Here is a 26,263-nt window from a genome sequence, read left to right as displayed (position 1 = left end):
TTTGCACCTGAAGTAATTTCAGGACAGGACAACTTATATATAAAGGCTAATGACTTCATATTGCTTGCCTTAGTATTCCATAATGCAAAGCACATATACTTACAGACATGTATAATGCTGTGCATTATGGGAAGGGTCACTACCCAGACCAGTTTCAACCTTTATTGAGGTCCCATCAGTGGGTGCTAGACCCTGAGGAGTAATGCAGAAGTCATATTTCCATATACGAGTGGCCAAAAGATGTCTCACCTTTTGACTACTTGGTTATACTATACATTAAAGATGCCAAGAAATTATATTCTTGGTTTAATCCTTTATCTAAGTGTAAGCAAACAGTTTGTACTTGAAGTAATTTCAAGACAGGGTAACTCGTATAGAGGCTAATGACTTCACATTACTTGCCTTAGTATCCCATAATGCAAAGCACATATCCTTACAGACATGTATAAGGTGTGACACCTTTTGGATACTCGTATATGGAAATATGACTTTTGCATTCAACCTTGGTATCACGTCTGGCTCCCACTAATGAGACTTCAATAAAGGTCGAAACAGGTCGTAGTAATCCTTCCCATAATGCATAGCATTATACATGTCCATATGGATATATATGCTTTGCATTATAAGATACTAAGGCAAGTGATGTGAACTCATTAGCCTCTATATACGAGTTGCCCTGCCCTGAAATTACTTCAGGTGCAAACTTTGTTTGCTTACACTTGGATAAAGGATTAAACCAAGAATATAATTTCTCGGCATCTTTAATTTATAGTATAACCAAATGGAAAACTTCAACACTTTTTAAATTTGTTATTACTGCAATTTGCCATTTATAATCCCTGTTTTTTTTAAAGTTGTTAAACGTTTTAATTTTTTTTTCCTTTTTTTTTGTACTTTCAGAGGCCAGTTGACAGAGTGCATATTAAATGATGGTAGTGCTGGTTGTCGTGTTGTGGAGAAGTAAGACTCGTTAATCATTATATTAAAATAATGAGAAAATTTAAGCTTAGTTGGAGTGTGTTAGCATAGTTTAACTTATTAATGATTGAAAATAAAGTCTAGCTTTATTCTGTTACAAACTTTGCAAAAAAAAAAAAGCATTATTGTTGTTGACTGCTGCTACAGGGATGACTCAAAAGTATTCAGAATTTTATTGATATGGATGTGCATCATAATAGACAATGATTTATTTTCTATATATTGAATTAAGGAGCTTTCCAAGCAAAATTATATGTAAATAATTTAAATGTATGTTTAATGCTTAAATGATTTTTTTTTTTTTATTGAGTATCCAAAATTATATCATTTGAGAACTTTCAAGCATTTAAACTAGAACATTCCACTGCCAAAACAGGCTACAGGCTGAAACCTGAAGAAAGATATTGCACATGATTGTTCAAAAAGTTTCATGCTAAACAACGTTACTCGTAACAGCTAACCTTTTCTGGAATGCCTGTTCACGGTTGCTTCCAAGACACTATAGTGTAGATCTATGCATTACATGACCATATACACTTACAGGTTGTTAACTAAACTCTGAACATCATGAGGCTGCAGTGCATTTTAAGCTGAGTGCATTCCTCCCAAATGGTGTCCCATTAATGCCATCTTTATTCTTAACACTCAAGGCAGTACATTCTCTTCTGTACCATTGTTGTCTAGCTTTGGTCAGCTAAACGTGGTTATTTTTATAAACTGGGCAGTGAGGGAATTAGATATGCTCTTGGATGTTGTACAAATGTAGATATGCTAGGTCAATTCATATCCATTCAAGCTGTTGGCACAATTGATTTATCTGTTTATACTGATAGTGAATTCAATCATCATATTCATCATTTTAAGGATTTAGGCCTAACATGGCCTGTTTTGGCCTTAGAAGTCATCGTTGAATCTTTTAAATAGAGGCTGTCAGGATCAGATCTTCACTTTACGACAAATAGTGGAGAAATCATGGGAATATAGCAAAGATCTGTATTTAAGTTTTGTCGATTTGGAAAAGGCATATGAGAAGGTGCCAAGGGAGAAGCTATTCAATACGCTACAGTTATATGGTGTCAATGGGGCATTATATCAAGCAATACTCAGTCTTTATTTGAGTTGTAAGTCAGCAGTTAGAATTGAATGAAGTACAGGAAGATAGTTTAATGTTAAATCTGGTGTGAGACAAGGATGTACATTATCCCCTCTGTTATTCATTATCTATATGGATCACATATTATGAAGACAAGTGGTATTAAACATGATATCAAAATTGGAGACGTTAATGAATAGCTCATTAACGTCTCCAATTAGAGACGTTAATGAGCTATTTAGAGATATAATATAAAATAGCTCATTAGAGATATAATATTTTCATATCATATCTCTTTGCTTTATGTGGACGATGTTATACTTCTCAATAAATCTGCTACAAGTCTGCAAGTTTCTCTGACTAAATTGAATAGCTGTTGTTAATAGATATGGTATGAAGGTCAGCAATAAAAAGACAAAGACAATGAAAATAGGCAGAATCATTGAAAATGTCAACTGTGTTGTGAATGGAGAACCTGTGGAACAAGTAAAACATTTCAGCTACTTAGGCACAATTTTTACTGAAGATGGTAAACTAAATATAGAAATAGACAACAGAATCAGCAAAGCTGGTATCGTGGGAAGTCAATTGAATAAATTCATATGGAATAAGAAAGAAATTAGTTGGAACACTAAATTAGCTGTATACAAGACTGTGTTCAAACCAATTTTAACTTATGGATCTGAGAGCTGGGTCAGAAGTAAAACACTTGACCAAAGACTAGAGACCGCAGATATGAGAGTCCTGAGAAAGATTAGAGGCGTAAACAGATGGCATCAATGGCAATATCATATTAAAAATGAGAATATTAGGAAAGAACTTGACATTGTCCCCATCCAGGAATGCGTTAGCAGAGCTAATCTCAGTTGGTATGGTCACTTAAAATGGATGAAGAAAGGTTAGCAAAACAAGTGTTCTCTGCCAGGTTGGCAGGAAAAAGTCCCAGAAGACCAAAGGATTGATACGGTACAAAGTTCCTTAGATGATAGAAATATAAGATCTGATAATGTTGGAGTCTTGACAAGTAACAGACTGATTTGGAGGAAAATTGTAGATAGGAAGTTAGTAATGATGTAAATTTTTCATGTAGTACTATCATATCCTGTGCACCCCTTGAGGGTACCTGTCAGAAATTTGATGATGATGATGAAATCTAACTCATTATCCACTTGAGTTTATTCACTACATCTTCTGGCCAATTAATGGTTTTTCATGTCATCTAGAATGCTGCACCTGGTACTCTTGTTCTAATAAAATTGGAATGATCTTTATCCTCCATTTCACTCAAAATCCTAGACTAAGCATTGGCTTCCAGCAAGTGTGGCATGGCAATCTAGTGGGTGGGAAGGGGGGTTGCTATTATCACAAGTGAATGATATAATCACGTAATCACAAGAAAGATATTTATTTAACCAAATATTTCGGTCTGGAAATAGCAGACCATCGTCGGTGGTATTACAAGAACAGTTTAAAAAATATACAAGCTAGAATACTAACAATAGATCGTTGAAATTAGAACATGCCGCGTGATGTTATATCACTAAGTATGAAACGAAATATTTTGAAGTAGAAACATGATTGAATTTGCTATTAAAAAAAAAAAAAAAAAAAAAAAAAAAAAAAAAAAAAAAAAAAAAAAAAAAAATAATGGGTAATCTTGATTAGGCTTTCCCAGATTTTTGATATAGATATGCAGTCATTACGATTCAGGTTGGGATGATGGAGCAAGGCCTCCACGCTTTCCTTGAACAAACGTTCGAACCTATAACGGGATCTATGTAAGAGGCGCGTTTTGGACCAAAGGATGCTGTGGTCAGTTTCAATCCCGTGTTGAGCCAAACCAGACTTTTCAGGTTTATTGTGAAGAATGGATGATTGATGTTCTTGGATTCTTTTTTCAAGAGAACGTCCAGTCTGTCCAAAGTAAGAGAGATCACAGTTGCAAGGAATTTGATAAACTCCAGGAAGAGATAAAGTTGAGCGTTTGTCTTTAGGAGAAGGAAATTGAGAAGACAATTTGTTAATAGGAGAATACGTAGCTGTTAAATCATATTTCTTCAAAATTCTTGCGATAGGTTCTGAAATACCGGAGATATAAGGAATAGGTACTCGACGTATTGAATCTTTGTTGTTTTGTGGAGGATTATAAGATGTAAGAAGACGTTGAATACTTTTTTCAGAAAAGCCATTGAGTTTCATGTGTTGCTGGATAGTAGAAAGTTCTTTCTGTAGATAATCAAAAGTAGAACAATTAGTTTTGGCTCTTTTGATGAGACATTTTATAATTCCTGTTTTATGACATGGATGATGGGCTGATTCTTTCAGAATATAACGACCTGTGAATGTTGGTTTCCTGTATACTGTAGTTGTAAGAATATTTGAAGATGATCGGATGAGGAGAACGTCTAAAAAAGATAACTGGTTGTTTTCTTCTAATTCCATAGTAAACTTTATGCGATGATGTAAGGAATTAATACTGTTTAAAAAGGAAGATAAAGTGTTTTTACTGTGAGGCCAAATAGCAAATATGTCATCTATATATCTTACCCAAAAAGATGGTAGAGGGAAACTAGATGTGAAGAGGACTTTTTCTAAATGTTCCAAATAAAAGTTGGCTAAAGCTGGAGAAAGAGGACTTCCCATGGCTGTTCCTTCTACTTGGCTATAAAATTTGTTTTGACATATGAAATAACCAGAATGTATAACGAAATCGAATAGTTTTATAATATCTTGAGGAAAGATGTCAGCAAGTAGTTTTAAAGTTTCCTTAAGAGGTACATTGGTGTATAAAGATTCTATATCAAAACTAACCATAAGATCTGTAGGTTGTAATGAGACATCTTTTAATTTTTCTAAGAAATCTGAGGAGTTTTTTAAAAAAGAACTCGAGTTGCCAATGTAAGATTTCAGTAATTTAGCTAGATATTTGGCTATACGGTAAGTAGGAGAATCAATGCAATCTACTATTGGACGAAGAGGATAGTCAATCTTATGGATTTTTGGAAGGCCATAAAATCTAGGAGGTCTTGCAAAATGAGTTTTAAGTCTTTCAATTGTGTCTTTATCCAAACTGATGACTTCATCAAGGAGAGAATTTAATTTCTTTAGTTGTCTGTTGGTTGGATTATAATCAATTTCTTGATATGTGGAGCGATCTCGAAGCAAAAGAGAAAGTTTTCTTCTGTAATTTACTGAGTCCATAACTACTGTTGCTTTTCCCTTGTCAGCTTTAGTGATAATGAGGTGATTATTTTTTCTCAAGGACTGTAAAGATTTCATTTCAGAAGGAGATATGTTAGAAGGAGGAAGTTTAGCCTTAAGTTATGGACTCAGTAAATTACAGAAGAAAACTTTCTCTTTTGCTTCGAGATCGCTCCACATATCAAGAAATTGATTATAATCCAACCAACAGACAACTAAAGAAATTAAATTCTCTCCTTGATGAAGTCATCAGTTTGGATAAAGACACAATTGAAAGACTTAAAACTCATTTTGCAAGACCTCCTAGATTTTATGGCCTTCCAAAAATCCATAAGATTGACTATCCTCTTCGTCCAATAGTAGATTGCATTGATTCTCCTACTTACCGTATAGCCAAATATCTAGCTAAATTACTGAAATCTTACATTGGCAACTCGAGTTCTTTTTTAAAAAACTCCTCAGATTTCTTAGAAAAATTAAAAGATGTCTCATTACAACCTACAGATCTTATGGTTAGTTTTGATATAGAATCTTTATACACCAATGTACCTCTTAAGGAAACTTTAAAACTACTTGCTGACATCTTTCCTCAAGATATTATAAAACTATTCGATTTCGTTATACATTCTGGTTATTTCATATGTCAAAACAAATTTTATAGCCAAGTAGAAGGAACAGCCATGGGAAGTCCTCTTTCTCCAGCTTTAGCCAACTTTTATTTGGAACATTTAGAAAAAGTCCTCTTCACATCTAGTTTCCCTCTACCATCTTTTTGGGTAAGATATATAGATGACATATTTGCTATTTGGCCTCACAGTAAAAACACTTTATCTTCCTTTTTAAACAGTATTAATTCCTTACATCATCGCATAAAGTTTACTATGGAATTAGAAGAAAACAACCAGTTATCTTTTTTAGACGTTCTCCTCATCCGATCATCTTCAAATATTCTTACAACTACAGTATACAGGAAACCAACATTCACAGGTCGTTATATTCTGAAAGAATCAGCCCATCATCCATGTCATAAAACAGGAATTATAAAATGTCTCATCAAAAGAGCCAAAACTAATTGTTCTACTTTTGATTATCTACAGAAAGAACTTTCTACTATCCAGCAACACATGAAACTCAATGGCTTTTCTGAAAAAAGTATTCAACGTCTTCTTACATCTTATAATCCTCCACAAAACAACAAAGATTCAATACGTCGAGTACCTATTCCTTATATCTCCGGTATTTCAGAACCTATCGCAAGAATTTTGAAGAAATATGATTTAACAGCTACGTATTCTCCTATTAACAAATTGTCTTCTCAATTTCCTTCTCCTAAAGACAAACGCTCAACTTTATCTCTTCCTGGAGTTTATCAAATTCCTTGCAACTGTGATCTCTCTTACTTTGGACAGACTGGACGTTCTCTTGAAAAAAGAATCCAAGAACATCAATCATCCATTCTTCACAATAAACCTGAAAAGTCTGGTTTGGCTCAACACGGGATTGAAACTGACCACAGCATCCTTTGGTCCAAAACGCGCCTCTTACATAGATCCCGTTATAGGTTCGAACGTTTGTTCAAGGAAAGCGTGGAGGCCTTGCTCCATCATCCCAACCTGAATCGTAATGACTGCATATCTATATCAAAAATCTGGGAAAGCCTAATCAAGATTACCCATTAATTTTTTTTTTTTTTTTTTTTTTTTTTTAATAGCAAATTCAATCATGTTTCTACTTCAAAATATTTCGTTTCATACTTAGTGATATAACATCACGCGGCATGTTCTAATTTCAACGATCTATTGTTAGTATTCTAGTTTGTATATTTTTTAAACTGTTCTTGTAATACCACCGACGATGGTCTGCTATTTCCAGACCGAAATATTTGGTTAAATAAATATCTTTCTTGTGATTACGTGATTATATCATTCAGTCTTATGTCGCAAGTATCCTTAAAACAACAAATTATCACAAGTGGCTTTAGATAAAAAAATAAAATTCCCCATATCATTTCTCAAATGGTAGTCAAGTTTTTGAGTCTTTTTACCAAGGCCACTGAGTGCAACTTTTGTCTTATGTGTCAGTTATCTTACTCTATATGGCACTATCATATTATCCTGACTTCCTGGTATTGTTCTTCTCCAACTCTTCCGGGCACTGCCCTGTGCAGTTGCTAGTTAACCATCCATCCACTGTTCAGCTTGAAACTTATATCTTGTCCTCCCTGTTCATTCCATCTACTTCAGTTTTTTTTTTTCTTTTGGAACATCATCTTATTTCCCCATAGACTGACCTCCATTGTTCAGAAAATGTTCCAACAGGTTCTTATTTTTCATAACCATTTGCCCATATACACCACTTAACTCTTTGAATATATATATATATATATATATATATTTTTTTTTTTCATGATATTCTCTTATCCTGTATACTCACTGCTCACCCATTACTATAAGAGTTATCACCATGTTGCTGTTCCTTTTGAGAGATGGAAACCATTTAAATTCATTTGGCAATAAGTTAGAGAGGTGGCTCTCTTTATGTAAAATGTTATCAGCTTTATGTACTTTGCTAGCATTGCTACATAGTATGTTACTCAATCCTCTGTCAGTGCTATAAAAGATGTCTATACTTGAAATCTGTTGGTTTCAAGTATGATGGTTTTTGTGATAAAAATTATTTGAGCTGACTCAGATTCTCAGTATCAAATAGTTCTGGTGACAGTTGGACAGACGAATAGAAGTTAAAGAATTTTATGGTTAATATTTTTGGATTCATGCAGTTGGTTGATAAAGGAAGGCTTGCTTAGCATTTAAATATAGTTATACTTTTGTTTAGACCTGAAAATGCCTTATTTGATAAAATGTAGAGATTACTTATCCTTCTTAATTTTTCTGTTGAAGATGTTTAAGAGTAGTCTCTCTGTCTCTGTGGAGATTAAGAATGGAATATGATGAAGAAACAAAGTTACTAAACAAAAATAATTTTTATTTGTATCAAATTTTTGACCTAGTATCAAAGCCATTTTCTGTACAATATGACAAAGTGGAATAGAAAGCTTAAATTCTTAAAAGCTTAACAAAACACATAAACACTAAAAGAAGGTGAATGTTTTCTGGGAAGAGTTTAAATATTTCAGTACTAAGGCAACTGTCATATAGCATTAACAACACTGTGTTGCTATGCTGCTATAAAACAGTAATGGGTTTACTTTATTATATGAATAACATATTCCAATTTTTAAATTATAATCTCAATATTAGAATTTTTATGCAGTCATTCTGTGTGACTGATTTTTAAAAAGAAATGTTTAAATATTATTTATTAGGTTTTTAGAACTTCTGCAACAAATAGTCCAAGAGCCAGGATCTGCATTCAAGACGTTCATTCCTAATACAATTAATTTATGTATGGACCAAATATATCCTATTGTTGCAGAGGTAATAATTTTCATTATTTTAATTTACTTTATTTTAATTATTTTATAATTTTAATTATTTTAATTTTAATTATTTTATAATTATACTCCAAAATTATTTTAATTTTGGAGTATTGTATTCCTATATTATATATATAAAATAAGATAAGCACAATGTGATATAAAATCTGATTATATTTTGTGATATATAAAACATAAAATTTTTTTAAAGGAAATGCTATGTGGAAAACATTTTTCCACATAGCATTTAAAGGAATGCAGAGAACTGATCAGTTCTTCTGACCTAATGTCCAATCCTCCTGGTGCACCACGTTAGGTATCTACCTAGATACTGAATGAACAAGGATGGACTCGCAATTTGGGATTTAGCCGACCAAATTGTATTTTTATTGGTTTAAACCAAAATAAAAAATGATGGTACAGCATGACAGAATTCCATGCAGGCTGGGGTGTTGCCCGGTTAAACAAGGGCCCCGTTGTTTTTTCCAGGGAACCAGAGCAAACAGTGAAAAGTCAGCTACTGGAACAAATCCTAAAACCCACCCCAACTCAACATCACCAGAGTTCAAGATTGGTACTATCAACATAAGACACCTAAATGGCAAAGAAATGGAGCCAGCTGAGGCATTGGATAAGTACCAGATCAACATAATAGGGGTGACTGAAACAAAAAAGGCAAAAACTGGGGAGATCTTTCTGAGCAATAAATACAAAATGTTATATTCAGGCAATGACAATCAAATAAAAGGAGGAGTAGCCATAATATTCAACACTAAATACGAGGCTAATCTTCTTGAATGGCAGGCAGTCTCAAGTAGAGTGATGTGGGCAAATATGAGAATGGGGAACTAGACAATGAGACTTATTTGTGCCTGTGGTCCCACAGAAGGTTCTACTAAGGTAGAAGTGGAGGAATTTTTTGAGGCTTTCAAGAAAGCAGCTGACACAATGAAAAATGAAAAGTTGGTGCTTATTGTGGATCTAAATAGCAGAGTAGGAAATGATTGCCAGACATACAAAAATATATTAGGAAAATTTGGAGAAAAGAGCAAAGCCAATAATGCAAATACCTGTTGGATTTCTGTGCATGACATGGACTGGTTATTACTAACACAGTGTTCCAACATAAAAATGTGCACAAATTCACATGGAGAGAAGAGGCAAGGAATAAGAAAAGTCTTGTTGACTGTTATTGTTGATAGAGGATGTTTTCTCATGGAACAGGACACCAGGGTGTACAGAGGATTTGAAATTGGAAATGATCACCATTTAGTCTTGAGCAGGATAAAATTGAATTTCATATTGAAAAGAAGAAAGTAAGAAAGTTTTAAAACAAATAAAAGCAGCTCTCAGATGTCAACTGTAAACTGAAATACACAAAAATGATTGAAGAAAAGATGAAAGAGTTGGAGAACAGGAACCAAACCTTGGAGATAGTGGCAAGCAATGAAGAAAACACTGATTGATTCAGCCAGAGAAGCATGTGGTGAGGTTGTCTGTAAGGATAGAAAAATGAGAACTCCATGGTGGACGCAGGAAGTTAGAGGCAGTGAAAGAAAACATATCAAAAGTTCCTGGCAAATAAGTCAGCTTGTGCTCTTAGAGAATACAAAGACAGATGTTAGAAAGTTAAACACTGTAAAACTAGCTAAATAAAAGTCATGGGAGTAATTTGATAAGAACATGGAAAATAAATATCAAGAATGTGGCAAGATATTCTGGAGGTTGTTGATGAAGCTCAGAAATGGAGGAGAGAGTGCTGTAAAAGGAATTAGAGATGGTGGTAAAGGTGAAATAGGAGAAATAGATATACTTGAAGTGTGGAGTAATTAGTTCAAAAAATTGCTTAATGAAACATTCAGTGACAGCACGGTGTTAAAAAAAAAAAAAAAAAAAAACACTGACTAGGCATGCAATTAGGAATACATATTCATACTTGAAGTAGAAAAAGCCATCAAAAGCCTGTAATGTGGAAAAGGCAGCTGGAGTAGATGATATTCAACCAGAAATGCTCAAGTATGGAAGTATAAAAGTGTTAGTGGTTGCCCTGCATAGTTCAGAAGGCCTGGATGGAGGGACGAATTCCCGATGATTGGAGTAGAGCTCTCATGGTAGAGAAATACCTCTGTAATTCTCACATTCAGTTTATTTCCCTTTTTATATATGGGTACTAAGTGTTCTCCTGGGAAGATGCATTCAAATATACTTGAGAAACAGTTGAGAAGGATTGTGGAAGAGAAGCTTGGTGAAGAACAAGCTGGATGCAGGCCAAATAGAGGCTGGGAGGATCAGATTTTCACTTTACAACAGAGTTGAGAAATCTTGGGAATATAACAAAGATCTCTTTTTAAGTTTAGTAGATCTGGAAAAGGTATATGACAAAGGTGCCAAGAGAGAAGCTATTTGAAACACTACAGTTATATGATGTCAATGGGGCATTATATCAAGTAATACTTCATCATTATTTGAGTTGTAAATCAGCAGTTAGAATTCAGGGAAGTACGGGAAGGTGGTTTAATGTTAAATCTGGTGTCAGACAGGGATGTACATTATCCCCTCCATTGTTCATTATCTATATGGATGACATTATGAAGGAAAGTGGTATTAAACCTGATATCAAAATTGGAGATATGAATATCAGCGCTTTGCTTTATGCAAATGATGTTATACTTCTAAATAAATCTGCTACAAGTCTACAAGATTCCCTGACTAATGTGAATAACTCTTGTAATAGATATGGTATGAAGGTAAGCTTTAAAAAGACATTTTCAAATGTTCCAGCCTATTTTCATTATCAACTTCATTGTGAAAGGAGAACCTGTAGAACAAGTATAACATTTCTGCTTTGGTACGATTTCTAGTGAAGATGGTAAATTAAATATGGAAATAGACAACAGAATCAACAAAGCTGGTATGGATGATCTGATAATACAATCTTAATCCATTTAGAGTGGACAGGAGAAACAAAAGAGGTGAAAGACTGCTGTTTATTCTATAAACATAACAATCTATTAATCTCAAACACCGTGTTTTTCCATAGACCATTGCAGAAATACACAATGACATCTCCATATGGTATGATTAAAAATTGTATTGATTACATTCCGATCAAAAATAACTGGAAAATCCTCAATTCAAAATGTAGTCGCATAGCAGCCATTAATTTCCTGCTTGAACTTATTAACCAAATACTATATACTGGTGAAATTCCAGTTGACTTGCAGACAAGCATCATAATACCAATTCTCAGTAAGGAAGATAAATGATCATCATCATCAAATTCCTGCAATGTACCCTCAAGGGGTGTACAGGATATGACAGTACTACATGAAAAAATTACATCATTACTAACTTCCTATCTACAATTTTCCTCCAAATCAGTCTGTTACTTGTCAAGACTCCAACATTATCAGATCTTATATTTCTATCGTCTAAGGCACTTTGTACCGTATCAATCCACCTATATCTTGGTCTTCCTGTGGGTCGTTTTCCTGCCAACCTGGCAGAGAACACTTGTTTTGCTAATCTTTCCTCTCCCATTCTATTTAAGTGACCATACCATCTGAGATTAGCTCTGCTAACGCATTCCTGGATGCTGACAATGTCAAGTTCTTTCCTAATATCCTCATTTTTAATATGATATTGCCATTGATGCCATCTGTTCACACCTCTAATCTTTCTCAGGACTCTCATATCTGCGGTCTCTAGTCTTTGGTCAAGTGTTTTACTTCTGACCCAGCTCTCAGATCCATAAGTTAAAATTGGTTTGAACACAGTCTTGTATACAGCTAATTTAGTGTTCCAACTAATTTCTTTCTTATTCCATATGAATTTATTCAATTGACTTCCCACGATACCAGCTTTGCTGATTCTGTTGTCTATTTCTATATTTAGTTTACCATCTTCAGTAAAAATTGTGCCTAAGTAGCTGAAATGTTTTACTTGTTCCACAGGTTCTTCATTCACAACACAGTTGACATTTTCAATGATTCTGCCTATTTTCATTGTCTTTGTCTTTTTATTGCTGACCTTCATACCATATCTATTACAACAGCTATTCAATTTAGTCAGAGAATCTTGCAGACTTGTAGCGGATTTATTTAGAAGTATAACATCATCCGCATAAAGCAAAGAGCTGACATTAACATCTCCAATTTTGATATCATGTTTAATACCACTTTCCTTCATGATGTGATCCATATAGATAATGAATAACAGAGGGGATAATGTACATCCTTGTCTCACACCAGATTTAACATTAAACCATCTTCCTGTACTTCCTTCAATTCTAACTGCTGACTCACAACTCAAATAAAGACTAAGTATTGCTTGATATAATGCTCCATTGACACCATATAACTGCAGCGTATTGAATAGCTTCTCTCTTGGCACCTTGTCATATGCCTTTTCCAAATCGACAAAACTTAAATACAGATCTTTGTTATATTCCCATGCTTTCTCGACTATTTGTCGTAAAGTGAAGATCTGATCCTGACAGCCTCTATTTGGTCTGAATCCAGCTTGTTCTTCACCAAGCTTTTCTTCCACAATTCTTCTCAACCGTTTCTCAAGTATACTTGCATAGATCTTGCCAGGAACACTCAGTAGGGAAATACCTCTGTAATTCTCACATTCAGTTTTATTTCCCTTTTTATATATGGGTACTATGAGAGCTCTACTCCAATCATCGGGAATTCGTCCCTCTGTCCAGGCTTTCTGAACTATGCAGTGCAGCCACTGTAAGACTCTTATACCACCATACTTCAGCATTTCTGGTCGAATATCATCTACTCCTGCTGCCTTTCCACATTTCAAGCCTTTGATGGCTTTTTCTACTTCAAGTATGGATATGTATTCCTGACTGCATGCCTGGTCAGTGCTTTTTACCACTACGCTATCATCACTGCTTGTTTCATTTAGAAGTTTTTCAAAGTAATTACTCCATACTTCAAGGATATCTTTTTCTCCTGTTTTCATTTCACCTTTATCATCTTTAATTCCTTTTACAGCACTCTTTCCTCCATTCCTAAGCTTCTTCAACAACCTCCAGAATATTTTGCCACCTTCTTGATATTTATTTTCTATATTCTTGCCAAAGTCCTCCCATGACTTTTGTTTAGCTAGTTTTACACACTGTTTAGCTTTCTTACATTTGTCTCTGTATTCTGTAAGAGTAAAAGCTGACTTATTTGCCAGGAACTTTTGATATGCTTTCTTCTTTTCCTTCACAGCCTCTTTAACTTCCTGTGTCCACCAGGGAGTTCTGATTTTTTTATCTTTGCACACAACCTCACCACATGCCTCTCTGGCAGAATCAATCAATGTTTCCTTCAGAGTTTGCCACTGAATCTCCAAGGTTTGATTCCTGTTCTCAAACTCTTTCATTTTCTTTTCAATAATATTTCTGTATTTTAGTCTACAGTTTACATCTGAGAGCTGCTCAACTTTTATTCGCTTTAAAACTTTCTTACATGTTATTCTTTTCAATATGAAATTCAATTTTATCCTGCTCAAGACTTAAATAGTGATCACTTCCAATTTCAAATCCTCTGTACACTCTGGTGTCCTGCACCATGGAGAAAACATCACTATCAACAATAACATAGTCAATGAGACTTTTCTTATTCCTAGCCTCTTCTCTCCATGTGAATTTGTGCACATTTTTATGTTGGAACATGGTGTTAGTAATAACCAGTCCATGTCCTGAGCAGAAATCCAACAGATATTTGCCATTATTATTAGCTTTGCTCTTTTCTCCAAATTTTCCCAAAATATTTTTGTATGTCTCACAATCATTTCCTACTCTACTATTTAGATCGCCAACAAGGACCAACTTTTCCTTTTTCATTGTGTCAGTTGCTTTTTCTAAAGCCTCAAAAAATTCCTCCACTTCTACCTTAGTAGAACCTTCTGTGGGACCATAGGCACAAATAAGTCTCATTGTCCAGTTCCCCATTCTCATATTTGCCCACATTACTCTACTTGAGACTGACTGCCATTCAAGAAGATTAGCCTCGTATTTTGTGTTGAATACTATGGCTACTCCTTCTTTTCCTTGATTGTTATTGCCTGAATATAACATTTTGTATTTATTGCTCAGAAAGATCTCACCAGTTTTGGTCTTTTTTGTTTCAGTCACCCCTATTATGTCGATCTGGTACTTATCTAATTCCTCAGCTAGCTCCATTTCTTTGCCATTCAGGCTTCTTACGTTGATAGTACCGATCTTTAACTCTGGTGATGTTGAGTTGGGGTTTGTTTTCAGATTTGCTCCAGTAGCTGACTTTTCGCTGTTCGCCCTGGTTCCCTGGCGAAAACAACGGGGGCCTTGTTTAACCGGGCGACGCCCCAGCCGGCATGAAATTTTGCCATGTTGTACCATCATTTTTTATTTTGGTTTAACCAATAAGAATACAATTTGGTCGGCTAAATCCCAAATTGCCAGCCCATCCTCGTTCGTTCAGTATCAAAGTAGATACCTAACAGGGTGCACCACGAGAAGGTGAGGATTGGACATTAGGTCAGAAGCCCTGGTCGGTTCTCCGCATTCCTTTAAAGGCTATGTGGAGGTCTCCTCTCAGTTATACAGCTTTGACCCTTAAGCACCCCGAAGATAAATGAAGGTGTGAAAATTATAGACCCATAACACTGCTAAGTCATAGCTATAAAATCTTCACGCACATTATTCAAAATAGAATCCAGACTTTAATGTATAAAAAATAGAATCCAAACTTTAATGAATGGGGCGCTTAAGCATCAAAGCTGTATAACTGAGAGGAGACCTCCACATAGCCTTTAAAGGAATGCGGAGAACCGACCAGGGCTTCTGACCTAATGTCCAACCCTCACCTTCTCGTGGTGTGCAATGCTGGGTATCTACCTGGATACTGAACGAACGAGGATGGGCTTGAAATTTATGATTTAGCCGACCAAATTGTATTCCTATCGACTTAAACCAAAATACAAATGAAGATACAGCATAACAAAATTTCATGCCGGCTGGGGCGTCACCCAGTTAAACAAGGCTCCCGTTGTTTTCACCAGGGAACCAGGGCGAACAATGAACAGTCAGCTACTGGAACAAATCTGAAAACGCACCCCAACTCAACATCACCAGAGTTAAAGATCGGTACTATCAACATATGAAGCCTGAATGGCAAAGAAATGGAGCTAGCTGAGGAATTAGATAAGTACCAGATCGATATAATAGAGGTGACTGACAAAAACTAGTGAGATCTTTCTGAGCAATAAACATAAAATGTTATATTTAGGCAATGACAATCAAGGAAAAGGAGGGAGTAGCCATAGTATACAACACAAAATACAAGGCTCATCTTCTTGAATGGCAGGCAGTGTCAAGTAGAGGGATTTGGGCAAATATGAGAATGGGGAACTGGACAATGACACTTATTTGGGCCTATGGTCCCATAGAAGCTTCTACTAAGGTAGAAGTGGGGGAATTTTTTGAGGCTTTAGAGAAAGCATCTGACACAATGAAAAAGGAAAAGTTGGTCCTTGTTGGGGATCTAAATAGAGTAGGAAGTGATTGTGAAACATACAAAAATGTTTTGGGAAAATTTGGAGAAAAGAGCAAAGCTAATAATAATGGCAAATACCTGTTGGATTTCTGCTCAGGACATGGACTGGTTATTACTAACACCATGTTCCAACATAAAAATGTGCACAAATTCACATGGAGAGAAGAGTCAAGGAATAAGAAAAGTCTCATTGACTATATTATTGTTGATAGTGATGTTTTCTCTCTTGTGCAGGTTACGAGAGTGTACAGAGGATTTGAAATTGGAAGTGATCACCATTTATTCTTAAGCAGGATAAAACTGAATTTTACATTGAAAAGAAGAACATGAAAGAAAGTTTTAAAGCGAATAAAAGTTGAGCAGCTCTCAGATGTGAACTGTAGATTAGAATACACAAAGATTATGGAAGAAAAAATGAAAGGGTTGGAGAATAGGAACCAAACCTTGGAGAATCAGTGGCAAGCCTTGAAGAAAATCCCGATTGATTCAGCCAGAAAGGCATGTGGTGAGGTTGTCTGCAAGTATCGAAAAATCAGAACTTTGTGGTGAACTGGAAGTTAAAGAGGCAGTGAAGGAAAAGTAGAAAGCATATCAAAAATTCCTGGCAAATAAGTCAGCTTTTGCTCTTAGGGAATACAGACAAATTTAAGAAAGTTAAACACTGTGTAAAACTAGCTAAACAAAAGTCATGGGAGGTCTTTGGTAAGAACATACAAAATAAATATCAAGAAGGTGGAAAAATATTCTGGAGGTTGTCGAAAAAGTTTAGAAATGGAGGAAAGAGTTTGATAAAGGTGACATGAAAACGGAGAAAAAGACATCCTTGAAGTATGGATTAATTACTTCGAAAAATTGCTAATGAAACAAGTAGTTTCATTAGCACAGTGGTAAAAAACACTTAACAGCATTTAGTCAGGAATTCATATCCATACTTGAAGTAGAAAAAGCCATCAAAGGTTTAAAATGTGGATAGGCAGCAGGAGTAGATGATATTCAACCAGAAATGCTGAAGTATGGTAGTATAAAAGTTTTACAGTGGCTGCACTGCATAGTTTAGAAGTCCTGGATGGAGTGACGAATTCCTGATGATTGGAGTAGAGCTCTCAAAGTATCCATATATAAAAAGGGAAATAAAACTGCATGTGAGAATTACAGAGGTATTTCCCTACTGAGTGTTCCTGGCAAGATTTATGCAAGTATACTTGAGAAACAGTTGAGAAGAATTTTCAAAGAAAAGCTTGAAGAACAAGCTGGATTCAGGACAATTAGAGTCAGTCAGGATCAGATCTTCACTTTACGACAAATAGTTGAGAAATCATGGGAATTAACAAAGATCTGTATTTAAGTTTTGTCGATCTGGAAAAGGCATATGACAAGATGCCAAGAGAGAAGCTATTTAATACACTACAGTTATATCAAGCAATACTTAGTCTTTATTTGAGTTGTAAGTCAGCAGTTAGAATTGAAGGAATACAGGAAGATGGTTTAATGTTAAATCTGGTGTGAGACAAGGATGTACATTATCCTATCTGTTATTCATTATCTATATGGATCACATTATGAAGGAAAGTGGTATTAAACATGATATCAAAATTGGATATGTTAATGCCAGCTCTTTGCTTTATGCGCACGATGTTATACTTCTAAATAAACCCACCTCAAGTCTGCAAGATTCCCTGACAAAATTGAATAACTGTTGTAATAGATATGGTATGAAGGTCAGTAATAAAAAGACAAAGACAATGAAAATAGGCAGAATCCTTGAAAATGTCAACTGCGTTTTGAACAGAGAACCTGTGGAACAAGTAAAACCTTTCAGCTGCTTAGGTACGATTTTTAGTGAAGATGGTAAATTAAATATGGAAATAGACAACAGAATCAACAAAACTGGTATGGTAGGAAGTCAATTGAATAAATTCATATGGAATAAGAGAGAAATTAGTCGGAACACTAAATTATCTGTATACAAGACACTGTTCAAACCAGTTTTAACTCGTGGATCTGAGCGCTGGATCAGAAGCAAAACACTTGACCAAAGACTAGAGACCGCAGATATGAGAGTCCTGAGAAAGATTAGAGGCGTGAACAGATGGCATCAATGGCAATATCATATTAAAAATGAGGATATTAGGAAAGAACTTGACATTGTAAGCATTTAGGAATGCGTTAGCAGAACTAATCTCAGGTGGTATGGTCACTTAAACAGAATGGGCGAGGAAAGATTAGCAAAACAAGTGTTCTCTGCCAGGTTGGCAGGAAAACGACCTAATGGGAGACCAAGATATAGTACAAAGTGGAAGGGGAATCCCCTCCCCATGGGTAGACTAAGGATTTTTTCTGTTTTTATTTATTTATTTTTATTCATTTTTTATCTGGTTCAGAAATCTTGCTCTAGAAATCATACATGGAACTTTTTCAAACCACTTCAGGCCTGCAATAAACAGAACAGTGATCTCATAGTGGACAATGTAATTCATCTCTCACTTGAGAACAATCACAAACATCCATGCCCACTGCATGATTCAAACCTGCAGCCTGTTATTTACAGAATGAATATGTATCTGCTTTGCCACACCAGGCTATCACTATAGAAAATGCTGTTATAGTGAACTTGCTATAACATGTTATTGAAAAGGCTAAGTCAAAGCTTTCATAGCATCCCTAACAAATCTTGACAAAATATACTTGTTTTAGACCTTTGATTTCCTCCCCATGAACTTATGGGGATCAGAGTGATATGAGAGCTGACTGTAATAATTAGTTGAAATGAATCAGCAGACTTCTAGACAGATCATGAGAGAGATATATAATTTATTTATTTTCTAATTATCAGTGGTGGAGATCCCATATAAGTACTGTTTATAAATTTTGTGGTTCCAAGAGAAATATCCAGAACAGATAGCAAAGGAAAAGAGACCAGTAATATCAGAAAGAAAAACTTTTTTTTATAAGTGATAAGGTATCGTTTAAGAGAATATTGATGAGATGATATCAAAGGTAACTAAAATGTCTGTATTATTTAATGTTAAATTCTCAATGGGAGTTTTAAAATGGATAGTTTTTTTAATTTTTATATATATAGGAAATGATATAACTAATGAGGGCGAGTAAGAGCTTGCTAACTGTTTTGCTAATTTATAGCATGGGGAATCTTAGGAGGGAATTGGGTTTGTGTACCTTTGGTAATCCGTATATACAGGAGGGGGAACAGTTGCAGCATTATGTAAACTTTGCTAAGACAACAGCAGGTATACTTTTTTTAGACGTTTGATTTCCTCCCCATGAACTTATGGTGATCAGAGTGATATGAGAGCTGAGAGATCTTGTAATACATAATTATTACAAGAGCTGACAAAGGTGATGATGTTACAGTAACATCATCACCATTATAATAACAGTAACATCACCTTTAGCTCTTTGTTTCGTGAATAGCATTAAATTATAGTCTTACTACACATAGTATTTATCTTTTCTGATTTGTATTTTTATTACATTATATACTTGTCTTATTATTTTTTATTTATTTTTTTAGAGACCTTCCCCAGATGTTAAGCACACGCTGTTTGAACTTTTATACCAGACTCTGTTGCATAACTGGAGATATTTCTTCAAAACTAATGTAATTGCAACTTTAGGACAAGCAGGAAATGAAACGGTAGAGCATGCAGATCATTTCACAAAAATTATGGAGGTAAACAAAAATAAATTGAATTTTATATTCTTTGCTTTGTGATTTAAGGAGTTGTATACTGATCTAGTCATGTGCTCTTATTTGTTTTGTTCATGTTTCATATTTGTGTTTAAACATGATTTGTATTTATCTGGAGGTGACACGACCATGTGTCTAAATTCATTGAGAGAGTTTATCAGTTTGCATATGTTTGAAAATGGTTTTTCAAAAGCATTTTGTTCAAAAAGAAGTTAACAGAAAATGATCACATTTCATCAAAAGAGCAAATTATCACAGAAAAAAATTCACTAAAAAATAATTTAAAGGAAATTTTACATACTTAAATATGAACTAATTGGTTAATAAAATTTGTGTGTTGAGTGAACAGAATAAACTCAGTATAAAATGGCATTCCAATTTTGGGTTCCAGACATTTTAAAATAAGCCATTTCTAAACTCTTCTGAGTTCATATATTTTAGATAATATGACACTGGGGGAGCTTATGCCAAAAATCATCATCATCATCAAATTCCTGCCATGTACCCTCAAGGGGTGTACAGGATATGACAGTACTACATGAAAAATTTACATCATTACTAACTTCCTATCTACAATTTTCCTCCAAATCAGTCTGTTACTTGTCAAGACTCCAACATTATCAGATCTTATATTTCTATCGTCTAACGCACTTTGTACCGTATCAATCCACCTATATCTTGGTCTTCCTCTGGGTCGTTTTCCTGCCAACCTGGCAGAGAACACTTGTTTTGCTAATATTTCCTCTCCCATTTTATTTAAGTGACCATACCACCTGAGATTAGCTCTGCTAATGCATTCCTGGATGCTGACAATGTCAAGTTCTTTCCTAATATCCTCATTTTTAATATGATATTGCCATTGATGCCATCTGTTCACGCCTATAATCTTTCTCAGGACTCTCATATCTGCGGTCTCTAGTCTTTGGTCAAGTGTTTTACTTCTGACCCAGCTCTCAGATCCATAAGTTAAAACTGGTTTGAACACTGTCTTGTATACAGCTAATTTAGTGTTCCGACTAATTTCTCTCTTATTCCATATGAATTTATTCATATGCCAAAAATTGTTTTCCATATTATTACCAGAGACCTCCACAAAGTCAGGGATTCATCAAAGGAGGTTGCATATCATCCCCACCAGCTGTCATATTTTTTCTTGAATTCATTCATGCTACCTGCACTCATTTCCTCCAAAGGCAAGCCATTCTAATCATGGACTTCTGTGTGAGAGAAAAATTTAGTTCTCTCCCTTGACTGCATTAATTTTTGGTATCTATGGATGCCCTCTTGTCTTCTCCTTACCCTCCATAAAATGAAAAATTCCATTGTCTGGTATCCTCTATAACCCTTTCAGAAGTTTATAGGTCTTTATTAGGTTTTTATCATTATCACCCTCTTACTCCTGCTTACTAGTATACATCTACAATCTACAAATTTTCAATCTCTCCTCATAATCTACTTTCCACAATTTTGATATCATTGTATTACTTCTTTGCACCCTCTTCATCATATCTCCATCACTCAGAAACAGGAGGCCGTGGAAGTGCAGGTGAGGTTGTATCAAGCCCTTGTAAAGAAACTAAATTTAATGTTGATATTCTCAATATTCTTAAGTGTCTAGTCTCAATCAACTGCAGCCATTTTCACTGTAGCAAACTTGTTAGGACCAGGAATTTTTTATGATGGATAGTTTACTATAGTGACTTCTAGCATATTATGTTACTATGTTTCTTTGGTTGAAACTTTTTAGTGGTTTATTATGGTGAATTTGTATTATTGGTGTTTGCTGTCATGAGAATCAACTAATAACTTTTGTTGCTATAAAAAAAAAATAAAAAAAACTTGGAATAAGACCAAGGTCTAGGTCAGTGATGGCGAACCTATGACATGCGTGTCAGCACCGACACACTTGAGGGTTTCAGGTGACACACCTTGGATGTTGAAAAATATTGGTATTCTGGTGAAAAAACTGCGATAAATCGCTCTCGGTTAAGGCGAAGGTGGGTTTGTTCATTGAAAGAACTTTCTACCAGAACTTTCTACCAGTCAGCAACAGAAAAGTCATTAAATGTAATGTAAGTTTGTAATTTCAGTTTATTAAATTAATTGTATAATATGAATTCATAGATTTTATATCAATGTCCTATTAAATAAATAGCCTAATATGATATGTATAAGTCACCATCTATGATTATGTAGGTACATTTATAATGCATGCATGCAAGTGGCACATCAACAACGTCAATATTTAAAAAAAAAAAAAAGTTTGACACTCCTGGGTAAAAAGGTTCGCCATCACTGGTCTAGGTGAATTGATGCAGTGTGCCTAAGAAGACCAAAATGTATTATAAATATATAATATTTATAACTGTTTTTGCACATGGAACTGTTATTAGTGTGTTTTATAACTATACACCATTGCTTGGCACTTGCCATGATATATATTGTAAAGATAAAAAGTGATCATAATCATCAAATTCCTTATGTACCCTCAGGGGATGAACAGTCCACGTGGTTAGCCTAGTGGCTGTGCACTTCACAACCATATGACTGGGGAAGGAGTGTCCCAGGTTCGATTCCCGTCGAAGACTTGAGGAATTTGAGATCTTCCTCAGCCATAGCCAAGTTAGCCAGTCTTGGGTGCAGGCAGTAGGGTTTTTTCCTGCAGTTTATCTGGCGTTTTTCATCCCGCAAGCAGGCAAACTGGCTCCGTGAACACACACGGATCTACAGCCATAAATACTTAACCCCCATGAGGGGGCTCAACTCGCCCCAATAGGGATGGGGGAGGAAACTCCATATAAATAAATAAATAAAAGGGGATGAACAGGATAATTATGATAGTACATGAAAAAGTAACACCGTTACTAACTTCCAATCTACAATTTTCCTCCAAATTAATTTATCTGTCAGAATTCCAATATTATCAGATCTTATATTTCTGTCTTTTAAGGCACTTTTTGCTGTATCAGTCCATCTACATCTTGGTCTTTCTCTGGGTCTTTTCCCTGTCGACCTGGCAAAGAACACTTGTTTTGCTAATCTTTCCTCTCCCATTCTGCTTAACATTATCACCTGAGATTAGCTCTGCTAACACATTCCTGAATGCTAACAATGGCAAGTTCTTTCCTAACATCCTCATTTTTAATGTGATACTGCCATTGATGCCATCTTTTTTTTTTTTTTTTTAATGTGGTTCCCACCTACAAAAGGTTATTAGTAAACCTATAGTACATTTGTACTCTGGATGAGTGAAGGATTTTTTCTCCATGTTTATCAATTTTGTAATTTATTTTTACATAGTCCAGAAACTCTGCTCTAGAGACCAAACATGGAACTTTTTCAAGCCACTTCAGGCCTCCAATAAACAGGGTGGTGGTCTCACATCAGACCATGAAATTCATCTCCCATCTGTTCACTGCACTAATCTTTCTCAGAATATCCATATCAGAGGTCTCCAGTCTAATCAAGTTTTATTTCTAACCAAACTCTCCATAAGTTAAAATTGATTTGAACACTGTCTCATATACAACTAATTTAGTGTTTTGACTAATTTCTTTCTTATTCCATATAGATTTATTCAGTTTACTTCCTAACATACTGGTTTTGTTGATTCTGTTGTCTATTTCTATATTTAATTTACCATCTTCACTAAAAATTGTGCCTGGGTACTGAAAAATTTTACTTGTTCTTTAGGTTCTCCATTCGCAATACAGTTGATATTTTCAATGTTTCTGCCTATTTTCATTGTCTTTGTCTTTTTATTGCTGATCTTCATACCATATGTATTATAACAGTTATTCAATTCAGTCAGGGAATCCTGACTTGTAGCGAATTTATTTAGAAGTATAACATCATCTGCATAAAGCAAAGAGCTGACATTAACATCACTAATTTTGATATCAGATTTAATACCACTTTCCTTCATGATGTGATCCATGTAGATAATGAATAATAGTGAAAATAATGTGCACCCTTGTTGTACACCTGATTTTACCTCAAACCATCATCCTGTACCTCACTTTTTCTTTGGTATTAGGTGCAAAATATGACTGTGAGGAGATATATGGTATTGTCATCAATCGGTTTTTGTAAAATCGACATAAATCACTGAATCACGAGTGTTCATTTCTACAATCAGAACTCCTGCTGTTATGCAAACTTTGGTTTGCTCACTTGGTGGTTATGAAATACATTTATTCATCTTTTATAAAATGTCAACTACAGAAATTGCATTTAATTTGCAAAAAAAAAAAAAAAGATTAAATTGCACAAATACAATTAGTTGCTAGTGATACTGTCATTTTGTGCATGATGGGGAAAACTTCCTGTTTCATAGTGCAGACTGCTTTTTTTTTCCTTTTTTTTTTTTTTGGCTTTGCCTAAATTAAATTCAAGAAGATGGAATTGATGTTTTCTGTGCCAGTCATTTTGTTTTTCTGCATACCTTATAAATTAATAGTTTCTTTGTGCTTAATGAAATTTACATTTCTGACACATGATAATGCCACTTAAGCACATGCTTGTGCATCACAGGAAAGTATAATTTCAGAGGAGTCTATTATGCAAAAAAAAAAACAAAAAAAAAAAAATCCACTATCCAAAGACACTGTTCCTCAAGCTATTCAGATAACAGAGTTCTCTCTGTTTCTTTAGTTCACAGAATTTGTTCAATGTGCACTAACACATGTTTTTCATATTCTTGTTTTGCTAACAACAGTGTAGCAGTCATTAAGAACTTTTTTCTTAGTGTTTGGTTGAAACATGCACAAGGAAGAGATCTATGGAGAGATTGACAGCTGGAATTAGGGAGTGTTAGTATTCAAGTAATACATACTTATATACATACAGAGAAAGCAGAAAGGAATGGAGACGTGAATCCTACAGATTCTTTCTTTTAAGGTTACATGGTGGTCAGCATTCATGGTTAAGAATTTAGAGAGACACAACACGTGTTGAAATAATTACTTTACTTAATATTGGGAAAGTAACATTTGACGTGTTGACCTCTGTATTGAGGTCATCATCAGAAAAATACATATAAGAAACATGCTACTGCACTTTACAAGGTAAAATGAATCTAAGCTGCTTATTAATCTTTTATCAAACCTGACCTCCAGTGGGAAACGGGGAAAAAAAAAAGTAAATATAAAAATAAATTAAAAACAGAACTACATTAAACATTTCTAAAGTCCTCTCGTATTGAGATTTCCTTCTGGGCTTGTTCCAGTTGCTATGAAGGTTGTAGATGGGTCCTCCTCATTTTTGGAATGATTATTCCATCATTTTTGTTCAGGTTTGGATTGTGTTTTAGCATTTCACATGCTTCTTTAAATTTTCTACAGATGATGAATTAATGGTGAAATTAAAATAGAATGAATAGCAGAATAGTACCAGAAAGGAGATACTCAATCTTCGATAGGTGTGCCTATGAAGATGGCTATATTCATCTCATTTGAGTGTGTTACGATTGCTCCAATAGCTGACTTTCAGTGTTTCTTTGATGGAAACTGGCTTTCTATAACTGGCATCAGATAAATTTTTATTGTTAAGTTCAGTTTCTCCAGGTCTCTCAGAAACTTGTTTTATGTTAGCTTTGAATATTACAATATAAAATTTCAATAAACATTTGTACTGATATTTTGCATTAATTACTCTCTTAGAGAAAGTAGTGTATTTAATATCTCAGCAATATTTTATTTAAATGAATTTGATAATTACAGGCATACGGGCAGTCCTTCTTGCAGTCAGACATAAGTCTCTTTCAGAAGAATCTAGAAGCACTGGAAAATCTTAATAACAAATGGAAACTGTATCATAAGGTACATGTTTTTTTCTTCTTTTTTTTTAACATAATGAAATCATTCCGAAATCTTGTTTTGCCTCATGTAGAAAGATTTTCCTCATGCACTTCCAGAAAATAGTTAGCCAGCCATTCTACTTGAGATTAAATGAAATTTTTACATGATGGTTGCAGGCCAGAGAGTAACTATATATGAGAGCATTTAAAAAAAAAATAAGGAACCACACACTGGTTCCTTCTTTATTTGTTTTATTTTATTTTTATATTTTGAATTGTATAATTTGCAAGATGATAGAATGACTGGGAAATGGTCGTGTAGTATGAATAAATTTCTGTGTGAAGAGAGAGTGTACAGGTGTATGGAACAGATACCGTATACAATGCTTGAAAAGAAGTCAACGGGCAAGGATGCGTTGTCATGTAACGAGTCACGTGACATGACAAATTTGTAGCCAGTATAAATTAGAGGAATATGATGCCCCCAAGCAACTCAGTGTAGGTGAAATGA

The 26,263-nt window shown here is 34.7% G+C and overlaps 1 protein-coding gene across 2 annotated transcripts in view; it reads left to right on the top strand.

Annotated features, from left to right (window-relative positions):
* ebo (exportin ellipsoid body open) overlaps positions 1 to 26,263 on the top strand; it is a 292,683-nt gene that overhangs the window by 243,291 nt on the left and 23,129 nt on the right. For both annotated transcript variants that reach the window (XM_090415530.1, XM_090415531.1), the window contains 4 exons: positions 901 to 960; positions 8,598 to 8,709; positions 19,779 to 19,937; positions 25,676 to 25,774. In XM_090415530.1, coding sequence (XP_090271656.1) covers positions 901 to 960; positions 8,598 to 8,709; positions 19,779 to 19,937; positions 25,676 to 25,774 — 430 coding nt within the window. The remainder of the gene's footprint in view (positions 1 to 900; positions 961 to 8,597; positions 8,710 to 19,778; positions 19,938 to 25,675; positions 25,775 to 26,263) is intronic.

Source organism: Typopeltis vanoorti, chromosome 3, assembly GCF_054136105.1.
Source record: "Typopeltis vanoorti isolate ZY-2024b chromosome 3, IOZ_Tvanoo_1.0, whole genome shotgun sequence".
NCBI lineage: Eukaryota > Metazoa > Arthropoda > Arachnida > Uropygi > Thelyphonidae > Typopeltis > Typopeltis vanoorti.
This window is presented reverse-complemented; position numbering and strand designations above follow the sequence as displayed.